At 41.1% G+C, this 22,223-nt stretch overlaps 1 protein-coding gene across 1 annotated transcript in view; it reads left to right on the top strand.

Moving 5' to 3' along the window:
• The first annotated feature begins 419 nt into the window (after nucleotides 1-419).
• LOC110194711 (mortality factor 4-like protein 1) overlaps nucleotides 420-22,223 on the top strand; it is a 32,408-nt gene continuing 10,604 nt past the window's right edge. The window contains exons 1-2 of the mRNA XM_020967205.2: nucleotides 420-2,560; nucleotides 3,468-3,549. Of these exons, the coding sequence (XP_020822864.1) occupies nucleotides 1,140-2,560; nucleotides 3,468-3,510 (1,464 nt within the window). The 5' untranslated portion in view covers nucleotides 420-1,139 and the 3' untranslated portion in view covers nucleotides 3,511-3,549. The remainder of the gene's footprint in view (nucleotides 2,561-3,467; nucleotides 3,550-22,223) is intronic.

Genomic DNA, 22,223 nt, shown 5'->3' with positions numbered 1-22,223 from the left:
ACACACTTGATCCAAAAATAAAATGTTATGAAATAGAGCAGAATCATAAATATGTAACTAGAAAGAAACTTTTTTTCGTTTTTACCAACTTTTGATCAGGAGAAAAATATTGCTTTCTATTCTACTGTGCTACCTTTTTGAAATAAGATATATATAGACATAGATATAGATACATAGATATACATATATATCTAAATATAATTAAGTTCTCTATCTCTACTCAGCTATTTATATACTAACTGGAAAATATTAAAAATGCCTCTTCAGAAATTATGAACAAATGATGCCTTTGGTCTATGAAGTGTTAAGAAAATAAATATTTTACAGGACAACTTTGCCCTGCCCCCCACCACATACACAAACGCTGGTGTAATTTCTGCTCACACTTGCTGATGAGTCATTTATTGAGTCACATGATGCCCAGCCTTTTCAAGCTGTCCTTAAACCCAAGCATAGGTTTGAGCCTGTGTGTTTGAAAGTTCAACCGGCCTGGAGTTGGAACATTATTGCTACCAACTCCCCTCCATTTTACAGATGAGGAAACTGAGGCTCAGAGAGGGGAAGAAAAGTGTTGGGGCTGATACTTGAATGCAGATCAGGCTTTACCCACTTCAAACTATTAGAGGCTGCAATTACTCCTCAGTGCCTTCCCGCCCTTTCTCCCGGGGCCGGTGCAGGATACACGCAGTCATTGTACCATAAGAGCCGGGTCTTCCCCAGCATTTGCGCAGGCAAACCCAGTCACACTTGCTGGGGAGAGCGTGAGGGAGGCAGCAGCTCCGGGCTGCATTAACCTGCCCATCCATCCTGAACCCAGGCCACCGGCCCTGATCTATCCCACTCCTGAGGCCCGCGTGCTCCAGTCAGAGACCAGAGAAGGCGAGAGACAGCCGTCCGGCCAGCCGTCTAGCCAGCCTGCATCTGCCCGGTGTTCCGACCAGAGAAGGCGGCCATCCAGCCAGCTCATAGCTGCCCCCGTGGTCTAACCAGGGACCAGAGACTCTAGGAGCCGGCCGGGCTTGCCGTCCAGTCAGCCGGGAGCTGCCGGCGTGCTCCAGCCAGAGATCAGAGGAGTCAGGAGCCAGCCGTCCAGCCAGCTCACAGCGAAAGAGGTGCCCCTGGTACTGCCCGCTGACCAAATGGCCTGTTCCAAGCACCAAGGTAAGCTGGACAGGGACCCGCCTGCTGTCCAAGAAGGGGAACCGGTACTGATCTTCCAGGGGCCCAAGATGCGCAAGGGCCAGTGTGTCCAGGTGACGGTTAGGAAGAAACAAGTTAAATACCTTGTACGCTACCCAAGGGGTGGAGGGAACAACACAGCCTCGACGGCTGTTGTGGTCAATCCAGATGCACCTCCCCTGGAGCCCCCACTAGCCCCAGAGCCTGAGCCTGCCTCAAGTGGCTCGATGGCGGAGCCCAGCAGCCCCAGCAGCAGCAGCAGCTCTAGCAGCAGCCCCAGCCCCAGCCCTAGCCGCCGCCGCCGCCGCCTCAGCAGCAGCAGCAGCTGCAGCAGCTGCAGTAGTTGCAGCAGCAGCAGTAACAGTAACAGCAGTGATGGCAAGGGTAGCAAGAGCGGCAGTAGCAGTAGTAGCAGCAGCAGCAGCAGCAGCAACAGCAGCAGCTTAGAAATCGCCATGCCCCTTTGGACCCCTAGTGGGAGCAGCAGCAGCGAGGGCCCCAGAATCAGCAGCCTGGGCCCGCAGCCCCCTGCCGCCAAGGTGAATGCCAAAGAAGGGCCCCTCTCTGTCGTTGTAGTTGGGGATTGGGAGTATGAATGGGTCCCCGAAGGCCGCGTGCTTCGCTATTCTGCTGCCCACGTGCAGGACAGCGATGCCGCCCTCCAGATGGCTGCTAAGAAGGAGCAGTTGGAGGATTGCCCAGTCACCTCCACTGGGGGCAACGACGAAGGCAATCTAGGCAAAGGCAGCAGCATCTGGTGGGGTACGGTGATGCAGTGGCCCCGCAAGCGCAAACGAGGGCGGGGGTGTAAGCGGGGGCGCCGGGGAGGCTCGCTGGCAGCGGATCCCCAAGAGGAGCACTTGAGCAGGCTGGAGGAAGTTCAAGTCCGACTCCCCAAAGCCCTGAAACCTCTGCTCGTGGAAGATTGGGAACTGGTGACCCTCAGGAAAAAGCTCTTCACTCTTCCCGCCAAAAAGTCCGTAGCTGCCATTTTGATTGAGTATGCAACCTTCCAACAAAATTATGGGAGTGCCACCAAGAAGCATACAGTCAGTGAAATGATGGCTAGCCTCCAAGAGTACTTCGACGTGGTGCTCCGAGACCAGCTTCTCTATGATTTTGAAAAACCCCAGCACTCGGAGATCCTGGCCAGCTACCCGACCAGGCTGATGTCCCAGATCTATGGAGGTGCCCACCTGCTGCGCCTTTTTCCGCAGATGGGCCCCATGCTGGCCTGCACTCCCCTCAACGACAGCAGCCTTGATGTTCTGCAGAACCACTTGCAAGATTTCCTGCAGTATTTGGCCATGGATCCTTCCCGGCTGTTTTCTGCTTCCACCGACTACCAGGAGGCTTCTGCTGACTACCAACAAAAAGCTGGGTAAGTGGTTTGGCCTTCTTTGCCCTTTACCATATTTGTATCTCTCAGAGCCTGGGATGGGTTGTCAGACCATGTCTTGTCTGAGGGCCCTGTTCTTATATTGTACTTACTTTGGCCCAGGACTGTTGTTTGTTCCCTTAAATTCCCACTGAGATAGCCTCTTTTCTCTTCTTACAGGGCTGTTAGTAGTCACAGAATAGACATAGTCACACAGTCACGGACATAGAAACCCTATAGGCACTTGCCCTGCCCAGGTGACCACATTGTATTCTGGCTTCTTAGCAGCCATTTAGCTCTTGGAGTACTATGTACAAGGCTTACTACCTATGTTAATGCTCAGTGACCAAGGACCTTGATTGATTGATGGTATCAAAGATGCGGCAGTTTTAAGGGTGTGGGTTTGTTTGGTTATCTGATATGTGGCTGGCTATCTGGGTAGGATAGGGAGGCTGGTTCGCTGTGCCTTCTTGAAATGTCCCTAGCTTTTTTGCCACTTGTGCTGTCTCTGTGCCCTAATTACTGAACAAGGGTTCTGATCTTTTCTGTGTTGATTGCAATGCACATTAAGGTGAAGGCAGAAATGCGTTGTTTTGTATTGACAGAGATCTAGGATAGATAGATGGTTAACTCTTTCAAAGTTGTTTTACAGGTGTTGAAAATATATTGATTTTGCTGTCAAAAATAGTGTGTATTTTTATGATTCTCAGAATTCCAATAGACCCCAGGTGCCCCGTCAGCTGGTCATTGTTACCTTTGTCCTGGCCTTGAGCCACTGTGACCCAGTAAGACCAGGTGGTGAGGAGGAGGGGGACTGGCTCAGAACTGGAATGGGGGGGTAGGGAGGGAGAAGCAGGGGCTACAGCCCCATTCTTTAAAGTGGATAATGACACCAGGTCTCCATCTCTAGGGGTCCTGATAGCCAGCAGCCCCTCCTGGGCCGAAGTGCTTGAACTTGTTTTTGCTGATGCCAGCTATCAAGAGAGTTAGAGGTAATCGGATGATTTCCACCTGAGGGAGGGGAGGGAGGTATCTCAGCAGGGTGCTGTTAAAACCATTCCTTCTTGCTTGGGAGACTTCTGCCTAAGGGCCCGATGCCCCAGCAGGGGGCCTGATATCATTACCCCATTTAGCAACTAATCTCCTGTTCTCACCCCTGGTAGATGATCCCTTCTTCAGTAACTGTCCTGGTGGCTCCACGAGCTGGGAGGAACCAGGGATGAATTGGCCACAGCTTGACCAGTGCCCAGGAATTGCTAATAATTAAAAATTACTGGCATTTATATAGCACTTCAAGGTTTGCAAATTGTTCCTATGCTATCTCATTTAGTTTTCACAACAGCCTGGTGGGGTAGGTGCTAGGGTTATCCCCATTTTACAGTTGAAGGAACTGAGGCCAATAGGTTAAGTGACTTGCCTAGAGTCCCACAGGGTCTGAGGCAGTATTTGATTGAGCCCAGGTCTTCCCAACTCCCAATGTACCACTTAGCTATCTACTGTTGCTGTGTCCTTGCTGCCCGTGGTAAGCCTCGGACCTGTATCCCCTTCACACATGCTGGCTCCCTCTGTAACCCTCTTGGGCCAAATAAGAAGGGGGTGGAACAGGGCCTCTGTATAGACATTGCTTAGCTTGAGAGACCTAGCTCTGGCAGGGACCTTGCAGGCCTTGAGCCCTTGCCCAGCATGTACAGACCCTGAAGCAGGAGAAACCAAATTGATTCCCACCATAGGCCTGAGTCTGAGGCTGCCCCTGTCTTTTCTGTGTGTGTGTGTCTCTCTCCCACCCCCAACCTTTCACTGGGTTTTTGTAGGAGGCTGGGGTAAAGCGTTCTCAGCCACTTCCATCTGGGGGAAGGGAAGAGGAAGGGAATAAGGATTTATATATGCAGGTACTATACAAATACCTCATTTGATCCTCACAACAAAGATATGAGGTAGGTGCTATTATTATCCCCATTTTACAGTTTAGGAAACTGAGGCAGACAAGTAAAGTGATTTGCCCAGGGTCATACAGTTAGTGTCTGCGGCTGGATTTGAACTTGGGTCTTCCTGACCCCAGGCCAAGCCCTCTATCCACTGTAATACCTAGTTGCCTTTCTCATTCTTACCACTCTATTCCCCACCCTGCTTCAATTACACACAAAACCAGTACATGCATATTCTGCTAACTACCATTGGTCAACCCAGGGTCATGCATATTACCCTGGGGCTTGGAGGAGCCTCAAGACTAAAACACTGGAAATGGGGGCGGTAGGGACTGTTGATCGAGGCTTAGGAGAGGCACTGGGTTCCAATCTCTCACTGCCTACTACTTACTAGCTGTGTGTCCACAGACTCAGTCACTTCTACTATCAGAAGCTCAATTTCCTTTGTAAAATCAGGTTAGTAACGTTGGTACTACAAGCTCCATGGGGTTGTGATGAGGAAAGTGGTTTCCAAACCTCAAAGCCTCATAGGAATGGGAAGTGTTATCAATGTGTTTCCCCTCTTCATAGAGAGCCTAGGTCTGAATCAGAAAGACTTGGTTTCAAGCCCTCTTTCAGATACATCCTGGCTGTGTAATCCTACATAATTCATTTAATGTCTTAGGGCTCCCAGGCATCTCTCAGACCATAAATTGCAGAGCAGATGCTGATCTGCTTTGGTGGGGGCAGTTTGCTCACAGGGAGTTCCTGCAGGGAAGAAATCACAGAGCCAGTGAAAACCCCAATAGGTCTTGTGGGGGGGGGCACATTTTTTGTATTTGAACTAGGCATTCTAGACACACAGGGTCTATCTGGCAGTGTAACCTTGCATAAATGTCTTCTCATCTCAGAGCCTCAGTTTTGTCAGGTGTGAGTTGGGTCAGATGCACTTCTGTGCCCTTTGGTATTTTAGGTTTTCCTCCTTGTCTGACATTCCTGACAGAGGATGACCCTGTAGTGAGGGAGGGGATAGCAGGCACCATGGTAGGCCCATAGGGGACACAGCTGTTTTGAAATAGAGGCATCTTTTGGAACTCCACAAATCCCTCTGCCCTAGCTGCTGATTCTGTCTGCCCTGGCTCCCTCTGACAGCCTGACCCCAACTTAGACTCTACTTATCATTTCAGACCCTAACACTTGCAAGATTAAATTACACATTAGTACCCTGCTGGCATATAGTAAGCACTTAATAGCTTTTTCATTCATTCTATGATGGCCATCAAATGTTATGATTCTGATCTTTTTTCTTTTAAAACTGTTGCCCTGTACTTATGACCAAAAAAATGCTATCTATCTCCAGAGAAACAACCGATCAAGTCTGAATGCAGATCAAAGCATACTTTTTTTTAACTTTCTTTATTTTTCCGGGTTTTTTTTTTCTTGTTATGTGCTTTCTTTCACAAGATGGCTAATGTGGAAATACATTTTGTATGACTGCACATGTATAACCTGTATCAAGTTGCTTGCCTTCTCAATGAGGGAGGGAAGGAGAGAATTTGGAACTCAATTTAAAAAAGAACTTTAAAAATTGTTTTTTATGTGTAATTGTGAAAATAAAATATTTTTTACAAAGCCTCTTTCCACCAGTATTTCAAGTTGAGCTGCTTTAATAAAGACACATAAGTAGTAAGGCTCTGGAGCTACTTTCCCAACTCACACAAGCACTGGTGGGGCAGGATCCCAAAGCAAAACTACTACTCCAGCTCCTCCCTAGAACTTTAGGGCTATCTAGAAGGGTAGTAGAGTTCTTCAAATACTCTTGGCTTAAGCTCCCATTCCAATGTAGGGGGGCCCCCCAAAATACCATTGCCAGTGCCACTTATTATCTCCCATAAAACTTTGACCATTGCTTTCTTTTCAATAAAAACCAACCAATTAACATCATTTAGCTTTATTATAAAAATTAATAAGTGCTTCATTTGCGTAATTATATTTTACTTTTTTCAATCAGCAAAAATCCATCTTCTCTTCCTCCTGTTCCAATCCCTTCCAATTGAGGGAAGAAAAGAAAAACAAAACCCCTGTTACAAACATGTAGTTAAGCAAAGCAAATTTCCATGTTAAAAAATGTCTCATTCTGCCCTCTGAGTCTTTCATATCTCTTATCAGGAGATAGGTTAACATATTTCATCATTAGTTCTCTGGAATTTTGGTTGGTCATGTTGCATGAATTTTCTTACCAATTCAACCAGCTAACACTGAATCAATCAGAAGAAAGGCTTTATCACACTCGGAGTATGTTATATTCCACCAGCAATTGATAGGGAATGTGTTATTCACATTTCATCAAGTAACATTTATACATTATATGAAACAAAGAAGAAAAGATGGCTGCTCATTACAACAGCTAGCCATACAAAGAAGTAAAGTATGCTTGTTAAAGAAAGGGTATATCATTAGCTACAGGAGATAGATAAGGGATATGTCCTAACTAGTTTCACTAAATCAAAGAGAACTACCTATCAGGCTAGATAAGGGAGGTGGACTTTACAGGGACTCCTAAATCCTTTTTTTTTTTAAAAAGCAATTAAGTCTTTTTGTACCAATCAGAGAAGGAGAAGACACTGCAGGAAAGCATCAGCTGCAGATGTTCTTTGTGTTTTGGGGTTTTTTTAAGGCAGTTGGGGTTAAGTGACTTGCCCAGGGTCACACAGCTAGTAAGTGTCAAGTGTTTGGTCTGAGGCTAGATTTGAACTCAGGTCCTCCTGACTTCAAGGCCGGTGCTCTATCCACTGCGCCACCTAGCTACCCCTACAGATGGTCTTATGGTTCATGTAGGGGTCATACGCAGCAAAATGGTGACTATAAAATAAAATGAAGTCAGTCATTTTCTCCCCAAAATTCACTTTCACCAATTTCTCCTTTGTTCTAAGATAAAACTATTTTTACCTTTGGGACATCTAACATAAGGGTGAAATTAAGGCTACTGCTTTTACAGAAAAGTACACAACTTAGTCCCAAGAGGGATATATTGGCTACAAAACAAAAAATAACAAATCATACAAAATTCAGAACTTTCCCCCAAAAACCACATATCAATTGATAAGATCAGTTAATTGTACCACAATAAATCTGAGAAAAAATGACATTAAAAATAAGTTTGAACAAAGTATCAATAAGATTGGAGAGTCACGATAATTCAAAAAAGTGTTAGGACACTTTAACAGAAAGTAGGCAATAAACACAGCTCTATCACGAGGGACAAAAAAGAGGAATAGGGAATATATCTTAATGTCTATTTAGACAACAGATGCCTTATTCTGTCACCTTGCATTTAGATGTCTACTTCATGAAGATGTCTTCTTTTGGGAAACATTTTTCCCTTGAAAATACTGTGTCAAAGGGGGTCTATCCTTTTTTAAAAAAATTATTTATTTTTAGTTCTCCACATTCACTTCCACAAGATTTTCAGTTCCAAATTTTCTCCCCATCTCATCACTCCCCCCACCGCAAAATGGCATGCATTCTGAATACCCCTTCCCCTAGTCTGCTCTCCCTTCTATGTCTCCTCCCCTTCTCTTATCCCCTTCCCCTTCAATTTTCCTGTAGGGCAGAATAGATTTCTACACCCCATTTCTTGTATATCTTATTTCCCAGTTGCATGTGAAAACAATTTTTAACATTTATTTTTAAAACTTTGGGTTCCAAGTTTTCTCCCATCCTCCCTCCCCACCCACCCTCATTGAGAAGGCAAGCAACTCAATTCAGGTTATACATGTGTACTCATACAAAACACTTCCATAGTAGTCCTGTTGTGAAAAACTAAGTATATTTCCCTTAATCCTATCCCACCCTCCATTTATTCTATTCTTTCTTTTGACCCTGTCCCTCCTCAGAAGTGTTTGCTTCTGATTATCCCCTCCCCCAATCTGCCCTCCCCTCTATCATCCCCCTGCTCTCTTGTCCCCTTCCCCCCCATTTTCCTGTAAGGTAAGCTAGCTTTCCATACCCAACTGAGTGTGTATGTTATTCCCTCCTTAAGCCAAATCTGATAAGAATAAGATTCACTCATTCCCTCTCACCTTCCCTCGTTTCCCCTTCACTGTAAAAGCCTTTTCTTGTCTGTTTTATGTGAGATAATTTACCTCATTCTACCTCTCCCTTTCTCCTTCTCCCAGTATAATCCTCTCTCACCCCTTCATGTTATTCTCCAGATACCACCCCTTCATCTTCAACTCACTCTGAGCCCTCTATCTATCTATCTATATACATACATATAATTTTTTTCCCCTCCAACTACCCTAATACTGACAAAGGTCTCATGAGTTACAAATATCATCTTTCCGTGCAGGAATGTAAACAGTTCAACCTTAATAAGTCCCTTATGATTTCTCTTTCCTGTTTACCTCTTCATGTTTCTCTTGAGTCTTGTATTTGAAAGTCAAATTTTCTATTCAGCTCTGTTTTTTTTCATCAAGAATGCTTGAAAGTCTTCTATTTCACTAAATGTCCATTTCCCCTGAAGGATTGTACTCAGTTTTGCTGGGTAGGTGATTGATTCTTGGTTGTAATCCTACCTCCTTTGCCCTCCAGAATATCATATTCTAAGCCCTGCAGTCCCTTAATGTAGAAGCTGCTAAATCTTGTGTTATCCCAATTGTGTTTCCACAATACTTGAATTGTTTCTTTCTGGTAGCTTGCAATATTTTCTTCTTGACCTGGGAACTCTGGAATTTGATTACAATATTCCTAGGAGTTTTCCTTTGGTCATCTCTTTCAGTTGGTGATTGGTGGAGTCTTTCAATTTCTATTTTGCCCTCTGGTTCTAAAATATGAGGGCAGTTTTCCTTGATAATTTCTTGAAAGATAATGTCTAGGCTCTTTTTTTGATCATGGCTTTCAGATAGTCCAATAATTTTAAATTCTCTCTCCTGGATCTATTTTCCAGGTCAGTTGTTTTTCCAATGAGCTATTTCACCTTGTTTTCTATTTCATTCTTTTGGGTTTGTTTTACAGTGTCTTGATTTCTCATAAAGTCACTAGCTTCCAATTGCTCCATTCTAATTTTTAAGGAAGTATTTTCTTCAATAAGCTTTTGGACTTCCTTTTCCATTTGGCCAATTTTGCTTTTTAGGGCATTCTTCTCCTCATTGGCTTTTTGGACCTCTTTTGCCATTTGGGTTAGGCTATTTTTTAAGGTATTATTTTCTTCAGTATTTTTTTGGGTCTCCTTTAGCAAGCCGTTGACTTGTTTTTCATGATTTTCTTGTATCACTCTCATTTCTCTTCAAAGGAGTTCTATCCTTGACCACTGTCCACTGTATCTAGTTTTATCTACTTTAACTCAGAGACTTTGGTCCCTGAATCAACATCTTGGTGTTTTTAACTGAGGTGTCAGAGTACCTGGAATGGGAATGGGCACTACTATTTTTAGGAAAGACTTGCAGAAGTATTTCCTTGACCACTTCCAGATTCCAGGTTACTTAAGGGAGATTCTCCAGATAATTTTGTCTTTAACTTGCTAGTGATAAGACTATACAATTTAATAGGGCCTGGGGACAGCTAGGTGGCACAGTGGATAGTGCACAGGCCCTGAAGTCAGGAGGACCTGAGTTCAAATCTGGTCTCAGACCAAACACTTAACACTTACTAGCTGTGTGACCCTGGGCAAGTCACTTAACCCCAATTGCCTAAAAAAAAAAAATTTAATAGGGCCTGACAAAACTTAATTATGTTAGCCTTTCAGCAAAGCTTATATAGTTAAGCTTGTGAACATCATGGTTCTAGGAAGAACATTATATCACTTCATCTGTAACTCATCTGAAAGTATACAGTATTACAATAAAATAGCATTAATGACTCCATTTTGCCCTTATCCATCATTTAGTAAAGTTAAATTTAAACTTTTTGAAGTCACTGATTTTGCAGAAGTCACATGATTACTCCCCTTCTCAACTGTCACCCAACTTAAGGACTTAAGGAATGTTACAAAACTACCCCTCTTTCCTCTCATCTCAGTGTCTCTTGATCCTCTTCACCAGTAAGAAACCAGGTGTCTCAATGCCTATAATCCTGTTTTTCTGGTTGTGTGTTGTTTTTTTTTAAACTCTCTACAAAATATATGTTAACTGTGTAGAAACCAAGGTTCTGGGTCCTTAGCTACCAAGAGCCTTGAATCAGATTTGGTTCTGCAACTGTATGCCTTGCTAAAGAAATCATTTGATTGAAATTTAGTCCTTTATTCCACCATAATTATGGAGCTTATAAATATTCACATTATTTGTTCTTTCTACCTTGCCTGAATCCTGTACCTGGTATGGATAATGAGATTTATGTGCTACAAAAACAATCTTGAAAAGATTCCTTGAGGACCTGACTTGTAAAATGTCTTCTATCTCTTAATATTGTTGGGGGGCGGGGAGAGAGTGTGAGTTCAAACAGAAAAAAATGCCTCACCAAGATTTAAAGTTTCTTTATAACTATTAAGGCAATTTTATGTGCAGAATCCTTAATCTAATTTGAGAATGTATAGACAATTACTAAAACGTAATCAAAGCCTGTATATTTTAGGCATTTTTTTGAGGGGGGGGCTAGGCAGTATGGTTAAGTGACTTCCCCAGGGTCACACAGTTATTAAGTGTTATGTGTCTGAGGTGGAATTTGAACTCAGGTCCTCCTGAATCCAGGGCCAATGTTCTATCCACTGCGCCACCTAACTGCCCCTATTTTAAGCATTTTTAAAAAGCAAAAATTCATCTGTGTATATATTCAAATGTATCTGAAGGATTTTTAGTACTTTGCTCTACCCTTTTCAGTCTTTTTCCTTATTACCCTTAGGATCAAAATTTTAAAAATGTTATCTAGAACTATAATGTTTACTTGACCTTTTGTTATTGTTTTTAAATGAAAACATTTGGAAGTCAATCACATATCTTCTCAAGTGGAAACAGTCTAATTTTGTTTTTCTCAACATAAAAATTACTACTTCATTAAATATTAAAACTTTTATATCTTTATCACATATCACATAATTCCCCATTTGAGGATATATATTATTCTCATATCATTAAGAAAGATTATGATACTTTAAGGACATAATCTTATATATTAATATAAAGCTTTTGTCGACCTGAAAGTTGGTTAAAGAGACAACAAGCTAGGTGATAAGTAAATTCATATTGTTTTATTCCCTTAAGTTATCGCATGTACATGGAACCAGAGCTTTAACTCTGATTAACTGAAGCAATTTTAAGAGGACATTTAAACCCTGACTCAGGATGTTTGTGTTACTCAAAAAAAATACAGCCTCCATATGTTTTTTTTTTAACATATAGCATGGGAAAGGAAGTTTCTTAGTTGAATAGGTTGTAAATACAATAAAATAGGAGAATGTCAAAGTATCATTTGAAATTATAGATCCAGGATATCTGTGTTTCCCCTACACAACATATGTCCATCCAAGATAAGAAAAGTCCCACTATTCAAAAGAGTGTCTGGTCCCAGGTATCCTGTCCTTAGTGATCACAAACGGGAAGAATGCTGGTCAGTTCCATATGGTCCTGTAGTTGCTGACACAGGAAGGGGTATTCTTAGTTCACTCAGAGAGAAAAGATTAATTCAGGTTTTTGGCCTTTATTGGGGCTCAATTGATCTTAAATGATTATCATTTCCTCCTTTTGGTCAAAGGTAGGCCAAAGGCTTCACCTGTAGACCAAGAAAGGTGTGGGGAAAACCTTCTTCTTCCTCAGGGAGTGGGAAGAGATGTCCACTTGGAACAGGTGGCTTCAGATGATCCAGGAGTCCACATTCAGAAGTTGGTAGCTATGGGAGTAATCACATAGACCTGATAGGGGCTCTTGGAAGATGTATGAGTTGATAATTGAGAGAAAATAGCGTAATATAAGTCCTTAATTAAAGGCACATAGAGATGGTTCAGTTTCCCAGCCACACAGGGCTAGGTTCAAACAATACAACAAAGTTTTCTCATAATTCAAAAAATTGCATAATTACATCAAGTCAGGTACAGATTAAACTAGTCAGAGAGCTCACAATAGACTAGTTTTGAGAAGGGAGATTTACATGTCACCAAGATAACCAAGAAAACCTTAAACATGAACCATACAAATCAAATACAATCATTATTACCAATGTTAACTAACATTACATGTTCCTTGCTCACATACAATGGGTTTTATTCTTAGGCAGTTTAAAAAGGGAGCTCTGCTTCTTTGATTTAGATCTAGAATTTCCCAGGTAATTCTGATTTAGTATAAATTAGTACAATCACTTAAATTTGGTTCTCCATTTTTGAAACTACAGTTTATATATCATCTGCTGCTTCTGTTCTTACCTGCATCCTGTACCTGGTATAAGAATCTTTTAAAATGTGGGGGGCAGCCAGGTGGCGAAGCGGATAGAGCACCAGCCCTGAAGTTCGGAGGACCTGAGTTCAAATCTGGCCTCAGACCAAACACTTGACACTTACTAGCTGTGTGACCCTGGGCAAGTCACTTAACCCCCAATTGCCTTAAAAAAAACCAAAAAGAATCTTTTAAAATGTGAGGATCCAACCATAAAATGAGCTCTCTTGCCTTTTAAAATTATCAGATATGTACTTTAATAAAGGAGAAATAATTTCACTTACTTTTACCACTATCCTATACAATTTTTGGTGTAAAAATCTAAATTTGAGATCTTATTACCAAAACATGCTTAAAGTTTGGATTTCCACGATAGATACATTTTGGAAGCCAAGCATATACGTCTGTATATAATTCTTAGAGGAATCAGTCTAATTCTGTTGGTTTTCTCAAAATTTGCTTTCCTTTTAAATTAGACATCTATCACATTACATCTTTGTCTTATTACTTTGTCTAAATATTTCCTCCTTAGGAGGATGTTATCCCTATATTATTATTATGTGGCCTTGAATGTAAGTTAAAATTGTAAGCTATTCATAATTGCATCCTATTATGGTAACTCAGAGATGTTCCAGTATCCATCTATTATTTAATAAATTTAGTACTATGCTTACAGAGCTTCTTGATTATAGAAATTTGCTATAAAAGAAAAAGAGGGACAATGTCATATATCATATCAGAAGGAAAGAACTTCCTTAGCTCTGTTTGATTCCAGGCATGAGTCATATCTGATAGCCAATCATGTCGTCACTTGATGTTAAAAGCAGGGCTCAGGATTAAACAGGTGGGCAGTTTTCCTTTTCAGAAAGGAAATAGCACAATTGGGAAGTAGAGTCAGGAAGATCCTACCTAGGCTGTGTCCAAGGTCGTCCTCAAAACTCTTCCCAGGCACAGACATCCACCTTTAGCAGCAGTTCTCAGCATGCCATTCTACTGTTGGCTTCATGACAACTCAGATAATTATCCCGGTAATCAAAGCTCAAAACAATAGTAAACTGCAGTCCTATGAAGTCACATATCCTAGATAATAAGAATTTAATCTCACATTGGTAACAGTAAGAGACTGATCACAGAAAAATACTACTGCTCTCATAATTCCTTTAGACAATGGGAACACCTTAAGGTGAGTCTTCAGAAGTTTGTATAAATTTCTGCACATGTTCTAATTACAGATTAAAAATACTATTAGATTTCCCATTAAGTTAGCATAAAAGAGCTCATAAGTTACTATTCTTCACTAACATGACTGTACTGGAATCCCATTCCTTAAGTAAAACAAAGAGGTTACTAACTTTAACCTCACAAGTTGATGGATTTATGTCCTTGTTCACAAACTTGTTTATTCTTCTCTATTTATCCTCTGGAAGAATAAGACACTTCAGAATTTGAACCTTATAAATATAAGTTCAAACACTAATTTAACTCTTGCTTAGGCCATGGAATGACTACAGATTCACTACAATAATTTAGCAATAAATTACCTTGCAAATGAAAATTTAGTAGGCCTTCAAAAAAAAAATCAAGCAAGACATTTCTTCTAAAAGTATTTCCCTTCTTTAAAAACAGTTAAAAATTTATCCTGATGTTAAGAAGAATAATCACTAAACTTCTATGAAGAACATTTGTTGGGAACTTTTAAAGTGCTATCTCTCTTTCTTTTCCACCTTAAAGTAAAAATAAGCCTTTAAAATGAGAATTCATTAAAACTAAGTTGTTGTAAAATATCCTTAAGTAATATAAATAACTTCCCAAAGTACTATAACAAACTACATTCCTAGTTATTACAGAATTCCTAGATATCACAAAGTTCATTAGTCAAAAAGGTGTTTGTAATGGAGAAGAAATTCAATTTTTTGTTTGTTTTTGTTTTTTTTGCTAGGCAACTGGGGTTAAGTGACTTGCCCAGAGTCACACAGCTAGTGAGTGTTATGTGTCTGAGGCCAGATTTGAACCCAGTTCCTCTTGACTCCAGGGCCAGTGCTTAATCCACTGCCCCACCTAGTTGCCGAAATTCAGTTTTTGTAATGCATGAAGAACATACCCAATTAAATTAGCCTTATCACAATAACAAATATTATCAAGCCTTTAAAAATTTACTCAGTATTTTTTTTCCCTTTGTCTTTAAATATACCACTGGAAATTAGGAAAAATTATTACATTTTGGAATCTCACATAGATAGTGAATGTGGTAGTCCATAAATCTCCAAATTAACATATCTCAAGAATTCTCATTTACTCAGGAATTCCACAACACAGGAAACTTTTACACAGACTTGATAAGAATTTTAGGTAAAACTTCCTCTTAAAGGTAATTAAAACTTGGAAGTTTATTCTAACCTATTCATTCTCCCCTATGTTTTTGTGGGGGGAGGTACAATTCTTGATCTAACATCTCTAGATCATAAGAGAAATTGCTTTTTCAACAACATAGCTGATAAAATTTGTTTACCAAATTATACCATATAAAAAAAATTCAGAAATATAGCCATACCATAAGCAATTATCAGGTATTTAAAACTTGAAACAGAACTAATTAATTACCTGCTTATAACCAAATATACCTCATTAAATGTTAACAGTTTTCAAATTATCCAATTTTATCACATCCTTTTAAAAGACCAATCCATATGCACCATTTCTACCTCACAATGATCTCTCAAATTTTACAATCTAAGAGAGTTTTAGAAATACAATACAATTTAGAAACATAGTAATAACATAAACAATAAACTTCAGATGACATCAGTTGCATTTCCAGATTATCACATATAAAAATTATTGATCTTATTACTCCTGGTATTTAAAAACCACTTCAAAGTTATCAGGCATGGAACAATTACATTAAATTAGAGAGATAATAATAATGTTGTCTAACATATGCCAGTCATTGTTTTAAGCACTTTACACTCATTATACATTTTGATCCCATAACAACAACCATTATTATTTTTCCCTTTACAAATCTGGAAACAGGGCAAACAGAGATAAAATAACTTGCCATAAATTCCAAAACTGGAACAGAGAAGTATGGGGCTTACCAAGAGTAGAAGTTGGCTTCTCACCTCATAATGCTATTGCCAGGCCTTCCAGGGGTTTGGGTGGCTGATACCAGGGCCTTCCCAGTGGTGATAATTCTTGGTGGCAGGGCTTAGGGAATCTCATCATAGTTCTGACCTGTCCACTTCTCTCCTCCCCACAGCTGCAGAATTCACTGGGGCTGGTGTAATTTGCAGCTGCTGGGGCAGGGTGAGCAGAATGTATTGAACCTGGATGTTACTCTCAGGTCTTGCTTAAAGGGGTGAGCTGCAAAGTGCCCAGGGCACTGGGCCATTGCAGCCACTGCTAGTCTGTGTTAGCTGCCCCTCTCCTCCTTTTGCCATATGGGGAAGGCTGATTTAAGTTTTCCCTACAGTTCTCCAGCATGCTCTTCTCTTTTACAGTCCCCTTATTGAGATGCTTATCTCTGAAGAGGAAGTGGGGAATGCTAAGGAATCAGTATTGGGAGGAGGTGTTTTAGCAGAGGGTGAACTCCTGGAGTTACCCCCAGTCTCAGACGTTTTCTTGTACAATCTCAAAATGATCCATTTCCCAATTTCTTAATGATTAATCTCAAAATCTCCAGAATCTGCTAAGATGTCTTTAGCTGTATCCAACTTTTCACTGAAAGTCTAGGCTGGCCAGGCCTGGACCCACAAGGAAAGGAGTTTTGCAAGTTTGTCATTTTCCTAGCTGCAGCCCTTAGAAGTCTCTGGCTGCCTGCACTTTAAATCTTACAAGGTATAGATACAGAGACACACACTGACAGACAAATTGACAGGACAAATACAGTACAAACATAGTGACATAGTGTGCACTTAATGACAGAGAGAGGGGGAATTAGAGGCTTGTTAGAAAACCCCCATCATGAATTGGCTATTATTATTATTCTGAGGAAGTGGGGTTGGGGAATTTGCAAGGGTCCAAGACCTGATAGTGTAACTGGATCCTGTGAGCCTTCCCCAGAGCATCCATGAGATTGGAGATTTAGAGAGCCAAGTCCCAATGAAGCTAAGTTCGGGGATCTGAGTCCCTGTCAGGACCATAGCCTTTAAGGGAAAAGGGGAGAGGGAATGGGGATTATTTGGAGCCTGGGAAAGGGTGCTGAAGCAGCTTTGTGAACCTTAAGGAAAGAGGCTTCTGTCTTTCCTTCTCCCTCAGCCATCTCAGCAACCCAATGATGAAAACATTCTCACTCCTGGCTAGATGTTTTGTTGGCCTTTAAACACGATTTGGTTTTAAGATAAAGTAACTTTGACTGGTCAAAAGAACCCCATATTGTGGCCAACATAATTTGGGGTTATCTTTAGTTAACTGACACTAGTGCTAGCAGTATTTGTGATCACCAGATTGGCAATGGCTTTGTTGTGGTCTGAGAGGTTGTGACCCCTCAAAGACTGAAGTCCACCACTGGGTTGTCTGGAATGAATTCACAGACTCAAGCATTCTTTAAGTCAAGTTGGCAACAAGTTTATTGTTATGCTTTTCAGCGGGCAAGCATTCTTAAGGAACCTGCGATCTTCAAGGGGTACAGTTAAAGTTTATATAGGATAAAATACAATAAAACATGTGCCAAATATGCTAACTAGGTGATTCAGGGTGGGTTTAGGGAGTGGTGAAGGAGTGGTCAGTTCTTAAAAGAACATGCACTTCTTGTACCTACTGGGCAGGCATTTTACCCAGAGTTCACTGGGAAAAACCCACAAGGGGGGCCACATGGAGGTGTGGTTTTAGGCTTGCTAAGTCACTAAGTTAAATGGAGGTCAGGGGTAACTGAGAGTTGTCCAGTCTGCCACCAGTCAATGTCTTGTTTGACAAGATAGATGTAGGGAGTATAGATATGTCTTAGGTCTAGAATACAGATAATGAAGAGTCTAGGATGTAGATAATGAGGTAGGGCATTAGTATAGATAGTCCAGTGGGTAAGAATATCTTTATGACCCAGGGCAAAGCCAGTTCAAACTAATAAATCCTTCAGGTGCTGTTTGTAACTGCACCAAGGAAAGGATAAGGGCCTTGTTGGGGCCCACTCATGAGTAGTTGCTAGGCTCAGTGTCCTTGGGCTGGGGAGAAACTGTCAGAAACAGTGTTTCTGAGGCTATGGAGAAATTGAGATCCAGGCACAATCACCCAAGCACCCCATAATTTCCCCCCCTTAAACAGATGGGACCCCAAATCTTTTGGGGTTAAGGACAAAGGTCTCAGCTTCTGAAACTGCTTCCTACTGAGATTGGGTGTAGAGCTGTTCCAGTCTTGCAGGATCCCTCCATTCAGGAGGTTGGTGCTTTAGCCAGTGTCTGGAACTTGGCCGATGCCAGGTCCAGGGGGTAATGGGTTGTGGTCTCAGACAGAGGTTGGTACCCAGCCTGAGCAGTCATCTGGAAATGGAGGGCACTGAGCCTAGAGGAGACAAATCTGGCAAGGAGATTAAGCAGACATGGGACAAAAAGAAGTAAAAAGAATATAATCAGGAGTGGGACAAGAATAGTAGTTAACATGGAAAGAAGCCAGGATCCCCAAGAAGAGGATGTACTGGTGTACTAAGGGTGGTTATGGATGTCTCACATCCAGGTGACTTTCTCTAGTCCTATTGAGCTCCACCTATTGAGAGTTGTTAAAATACACACAGCAGGAGGTGTTGGCCAGGGCACAGACACCTCCACTAAGCAAGTAGATAATTCAAAGCTATCTGATTATCCAGGACCATATTTGACAGGGAATCCATAGATTGCTGAATGTCCTAGAGACTGTAAGCTGTGTCATTTGCCAATTGGTGAATGGTCCCTGTAAGGTTTGAAAGAACGAACTCATATTGTAAATGTCCATACCAAGGCATGAGATACTCTGCTCCCTTTTTAAGGTACCAGAGAACATTGTCCCAGAACCCATGCTTTACTTTTTTTAGGGTGGAGGGGCTGGGTTTAGTAATATTGAAAATGGTCAGAGGTGGTGCCAAAAATCCAAGGGAGCACACACCAAAATCCTTTTAAGGTGTTAAACACTGGGTGGCTAGAACAACAGTCCTGGGGTCCTGTCAAGTAGTGGCATTTTGCTTTACTTCTTCCCCAGAATCCTCACCACCTGGGCCACCCATTCCACAAAGAAAGGAGTATCCCTTAGGGGTACAGATGGGGTCTGCTTGTAAAAGGTACTGAGCATGGATGCCCCATGGATCAGTATGTTTACAAGCCAATATTCCAGTTAAGAGAGAAACTTTCAAAATATCAACAAGATTGTTATAGCTAGAAGGGGGCAGTAACATTGTGTGTCAACTAGGAAGAGAAGGTTAAATAAGAAATACCTACTAGGAGAGTGGCAGGAGGAATTGTGTCATAGGTGCAAGTACGGAGTGTTCTCTCAGAACAGGTGGTACAGCTGGCAGAGGTAAAGTTCTGGGGACACTCATCGCTGTAGGCATCCTTACAGGTGGTACAAATCAACAGACCAGCAGAGACATTTACAATCCCTCCTCTGACAGGGGTGTTTACCTGTACAGTGGCTGTAGAGCTTGTCTCCCAAGCAAGGGAATAATTCCCCGTTGAAAAACAGGGTGTTGAGATAGAAAAATTTTCCCATAAAGGAGTGGCCAGTAAAACAAGGGTGGCAAAGACCTCTGAGATGGTTACATTAGGGGAGGGATTTCTTGCAAAAACTGCCTTAAACAAAAGAGGTTCCTAACTTTAACCTCACAACCGAATAGACACACAATCTTGTTCCACAAGCTTGTTTATCCTTCTCTGATTATACATCAGAAATTGAATCTTTTACATATGATAAATTCAAACACTGATTTTCAAACTCTTACTTAGGCCATGGGATGATTACAAATTCAGATCAAAACAGCAAGATCTCACATACTTACATTGTCCTCATGTCTTTTACTGACCACTTGCTCTGATCAGAGAAATCTACTATAAAAGCAAAAGGCAGGGACATGTGACATACCAAATATGACAAGATAGAACGTCCTTAGCTCTGTTTGAATTCAGATAAGAGTCACAGTTCTTCAACAATGCAGTATCAATCCTACATCATAGCCAGATTCAGGAATAGTCAGGTGGGAAACATTCCTTCTCAAAGGAACATAATAGGGAAACTGAGCCAGGAAGATCTACTCCTAGATTGAGGCTAAGATTGTCCTCACAGCTTTTTCCCAAATGCAGACCTCCACCTGTTAACAGTACAGGATCACATTCCCTCAGGGTAGCTTGTGGCATTTCTCTCAGATACTGAATTAATGCAGACAACTATACCCAAATTCAAACTTAAAACAAAATTAGTTATAGTCCCAAGAGCCTTTTACCTCAAACAGCAAGTTTCACTAATCACAGCTTAAAGCCAGACACAGTTAATTTTATTCTCATGGAGTTGCAATAAGCAATAAAGATTTACCAGGACTCACATACATAAAGGATTTCACTTAACATCTTTCCTTCTCAAATTTAAACTTGTCCTAGTGTAAAAGCCAATTATTAGAAATAATTTCTATCTATTGTACATAAACTTGCAACTTCTCAGCAAGCCAAGTTCGTTGTTTAGGAACTGCATAACCCAGACAAGTTCTTTTCTCAGGGTAGATGACTTTGCTCACACAGATGGTTTCTAGGGACCTTGGCAAGTTTGCAAAATATGGGGAATTGCCTTGTACCCCAGGGAGGGGCTGATCCTGGTGCCCCTGCCTGCCGACCCCCATATCCCAAGGAGGACTATTTTGAATGGGCAGAACCAATCTGGATAAGGCTTCTACCCAGTCCCCTCCTTCTTATACACAGTAATCAATGAACAATTCTAGGTTTTAACATTAAAACAGTAACTTCAAATAACTTAGTTAACAATCTTATAACTTTCATAAGTGATAGTCAAATTGTTTTAGCTATAACCCCTTCTTTAATTATGGGTAAAGGTGGAAATACCTGGTTTTCTAAATGACAGTTATAAAACACATTATAAGACAGGGTTAGCAGGGCTGACAAAGTAATATAAGTGGTTTTACGCAATTAATCCCACTGTCCTTTAGTTTCTTTCAGTTCACACTTTAATAACATCCAAATTATGAAAAGCTGATTGACATAACAATACAAAAGTTTACCAATCTGAAACAATACTAGATGTCTAAAACTTGAAACAAGCATATTACCAATCAGGTGACTCCAATTCTGTTGAATGCATTTCCAAATTTCCTTACATACAAAATCAGGTAACTCTTCACTATTGACATTGCATACTGGTCACATCTAATTAAGGAACTAATAGTAGTTAACATTTATAGTGTCTGCCCTCTGGCAGGCATTGTGTTAGGCACCTTCCAATCATGTGAGATAAACTGAGGTAACTTGCTTAATGTCACCCAGTTAACAAATTTCAGATCCATACATTTTCCCAATTTACTTTAGTGCCAAACAGTATAATAAACTCTGACTTAAGCATTAAATTAAGAGCATCACATTTCATTTAAAATATTACCAGAATGAATTAAATTACCTTTTGGTTGTGTTCTAGTACACAAAAACTTTTTTCTTTTATGTGAGGCAAAAAAGATTAAGTGCTACCTCTCTTTTTGATCTGAGGGGAAAAGGTTCCCCTTTTCTTTCTTGTCGTTTCTTCCACAATCAAAACTTGGCCCGAGTTAGAATGTAGAGAGACAGAATTTTTTTCCTAACAATTCTGTAAAAGTTTCCAAAACTTTTACTCTCAAACCCTCTGTTCACACTGTTTGTGCAAATAGTTGATGCTTTTCTTTCTACCTTCTCTCATTCCTACATGCTTAAACTTTCTTGCCTTTTACCAATCATATAACCTAAATAATAAGTATTTTTCTTTCTCCCATCCACCCAGTCCTCTGAGGCTGCTGTTATCAGGGAGGGAGAGGGGGAGAGAAAAAGGGAAAAAAACAGCATTCCAGAGTCCAGCTGCAGCCTTGGGGTTGCTACTCTTGCTACCTGGCTGCAAAGGGTGTCAAATTACACATGGATACTCATTCGCACCACACAGACAAACACAGAACAGATACATGGTAATGACAGGGAGAATCCAAAAGCTCAGAGAGACTTGTCAGAAATCCCCTGCACAAATCAGACAATTTTTTCGTGGTTCTCCAGATTTTATGGAGGCCAGGCAAAATTTTCCTGAAGGTCTTAGAGACTGAGCTTTCTCCAGTTGTGTAAAAGATAACCTAGAGGCAAATCTCCAGATGTAGAGGGAGATTGGCCCATCCTCTTTACCTATAAGCCTAAAAAAAAAAAAAAAAGGAAAAAAAAGGGCTGGCTCCTGTAGTCTACTCGCCTTGACCAGTGTCCTGGTGAAGGA

Source organism: Phascolarctos cinereus, unplaced genomic scaffold (genome assembly GCF_003287225.1).
Source record: "Phascolarctos cinereus isolate Bilbo 61053 unplaced genomic scaffold, phaCin_HiC Scaffold_8;HRSCAF=390, whole genome shotgun sequence".
NCBI classification, from domain to species: Eukaryota; Metazoa; Chordata; class Mammalia; order Diprotodontia; family Phascolarctidae; genus Phascolarctos; species Phascolarctos cinereus.
This window is presented reverse-complemented; position numbering and strand designations above follow the sequence as displayed.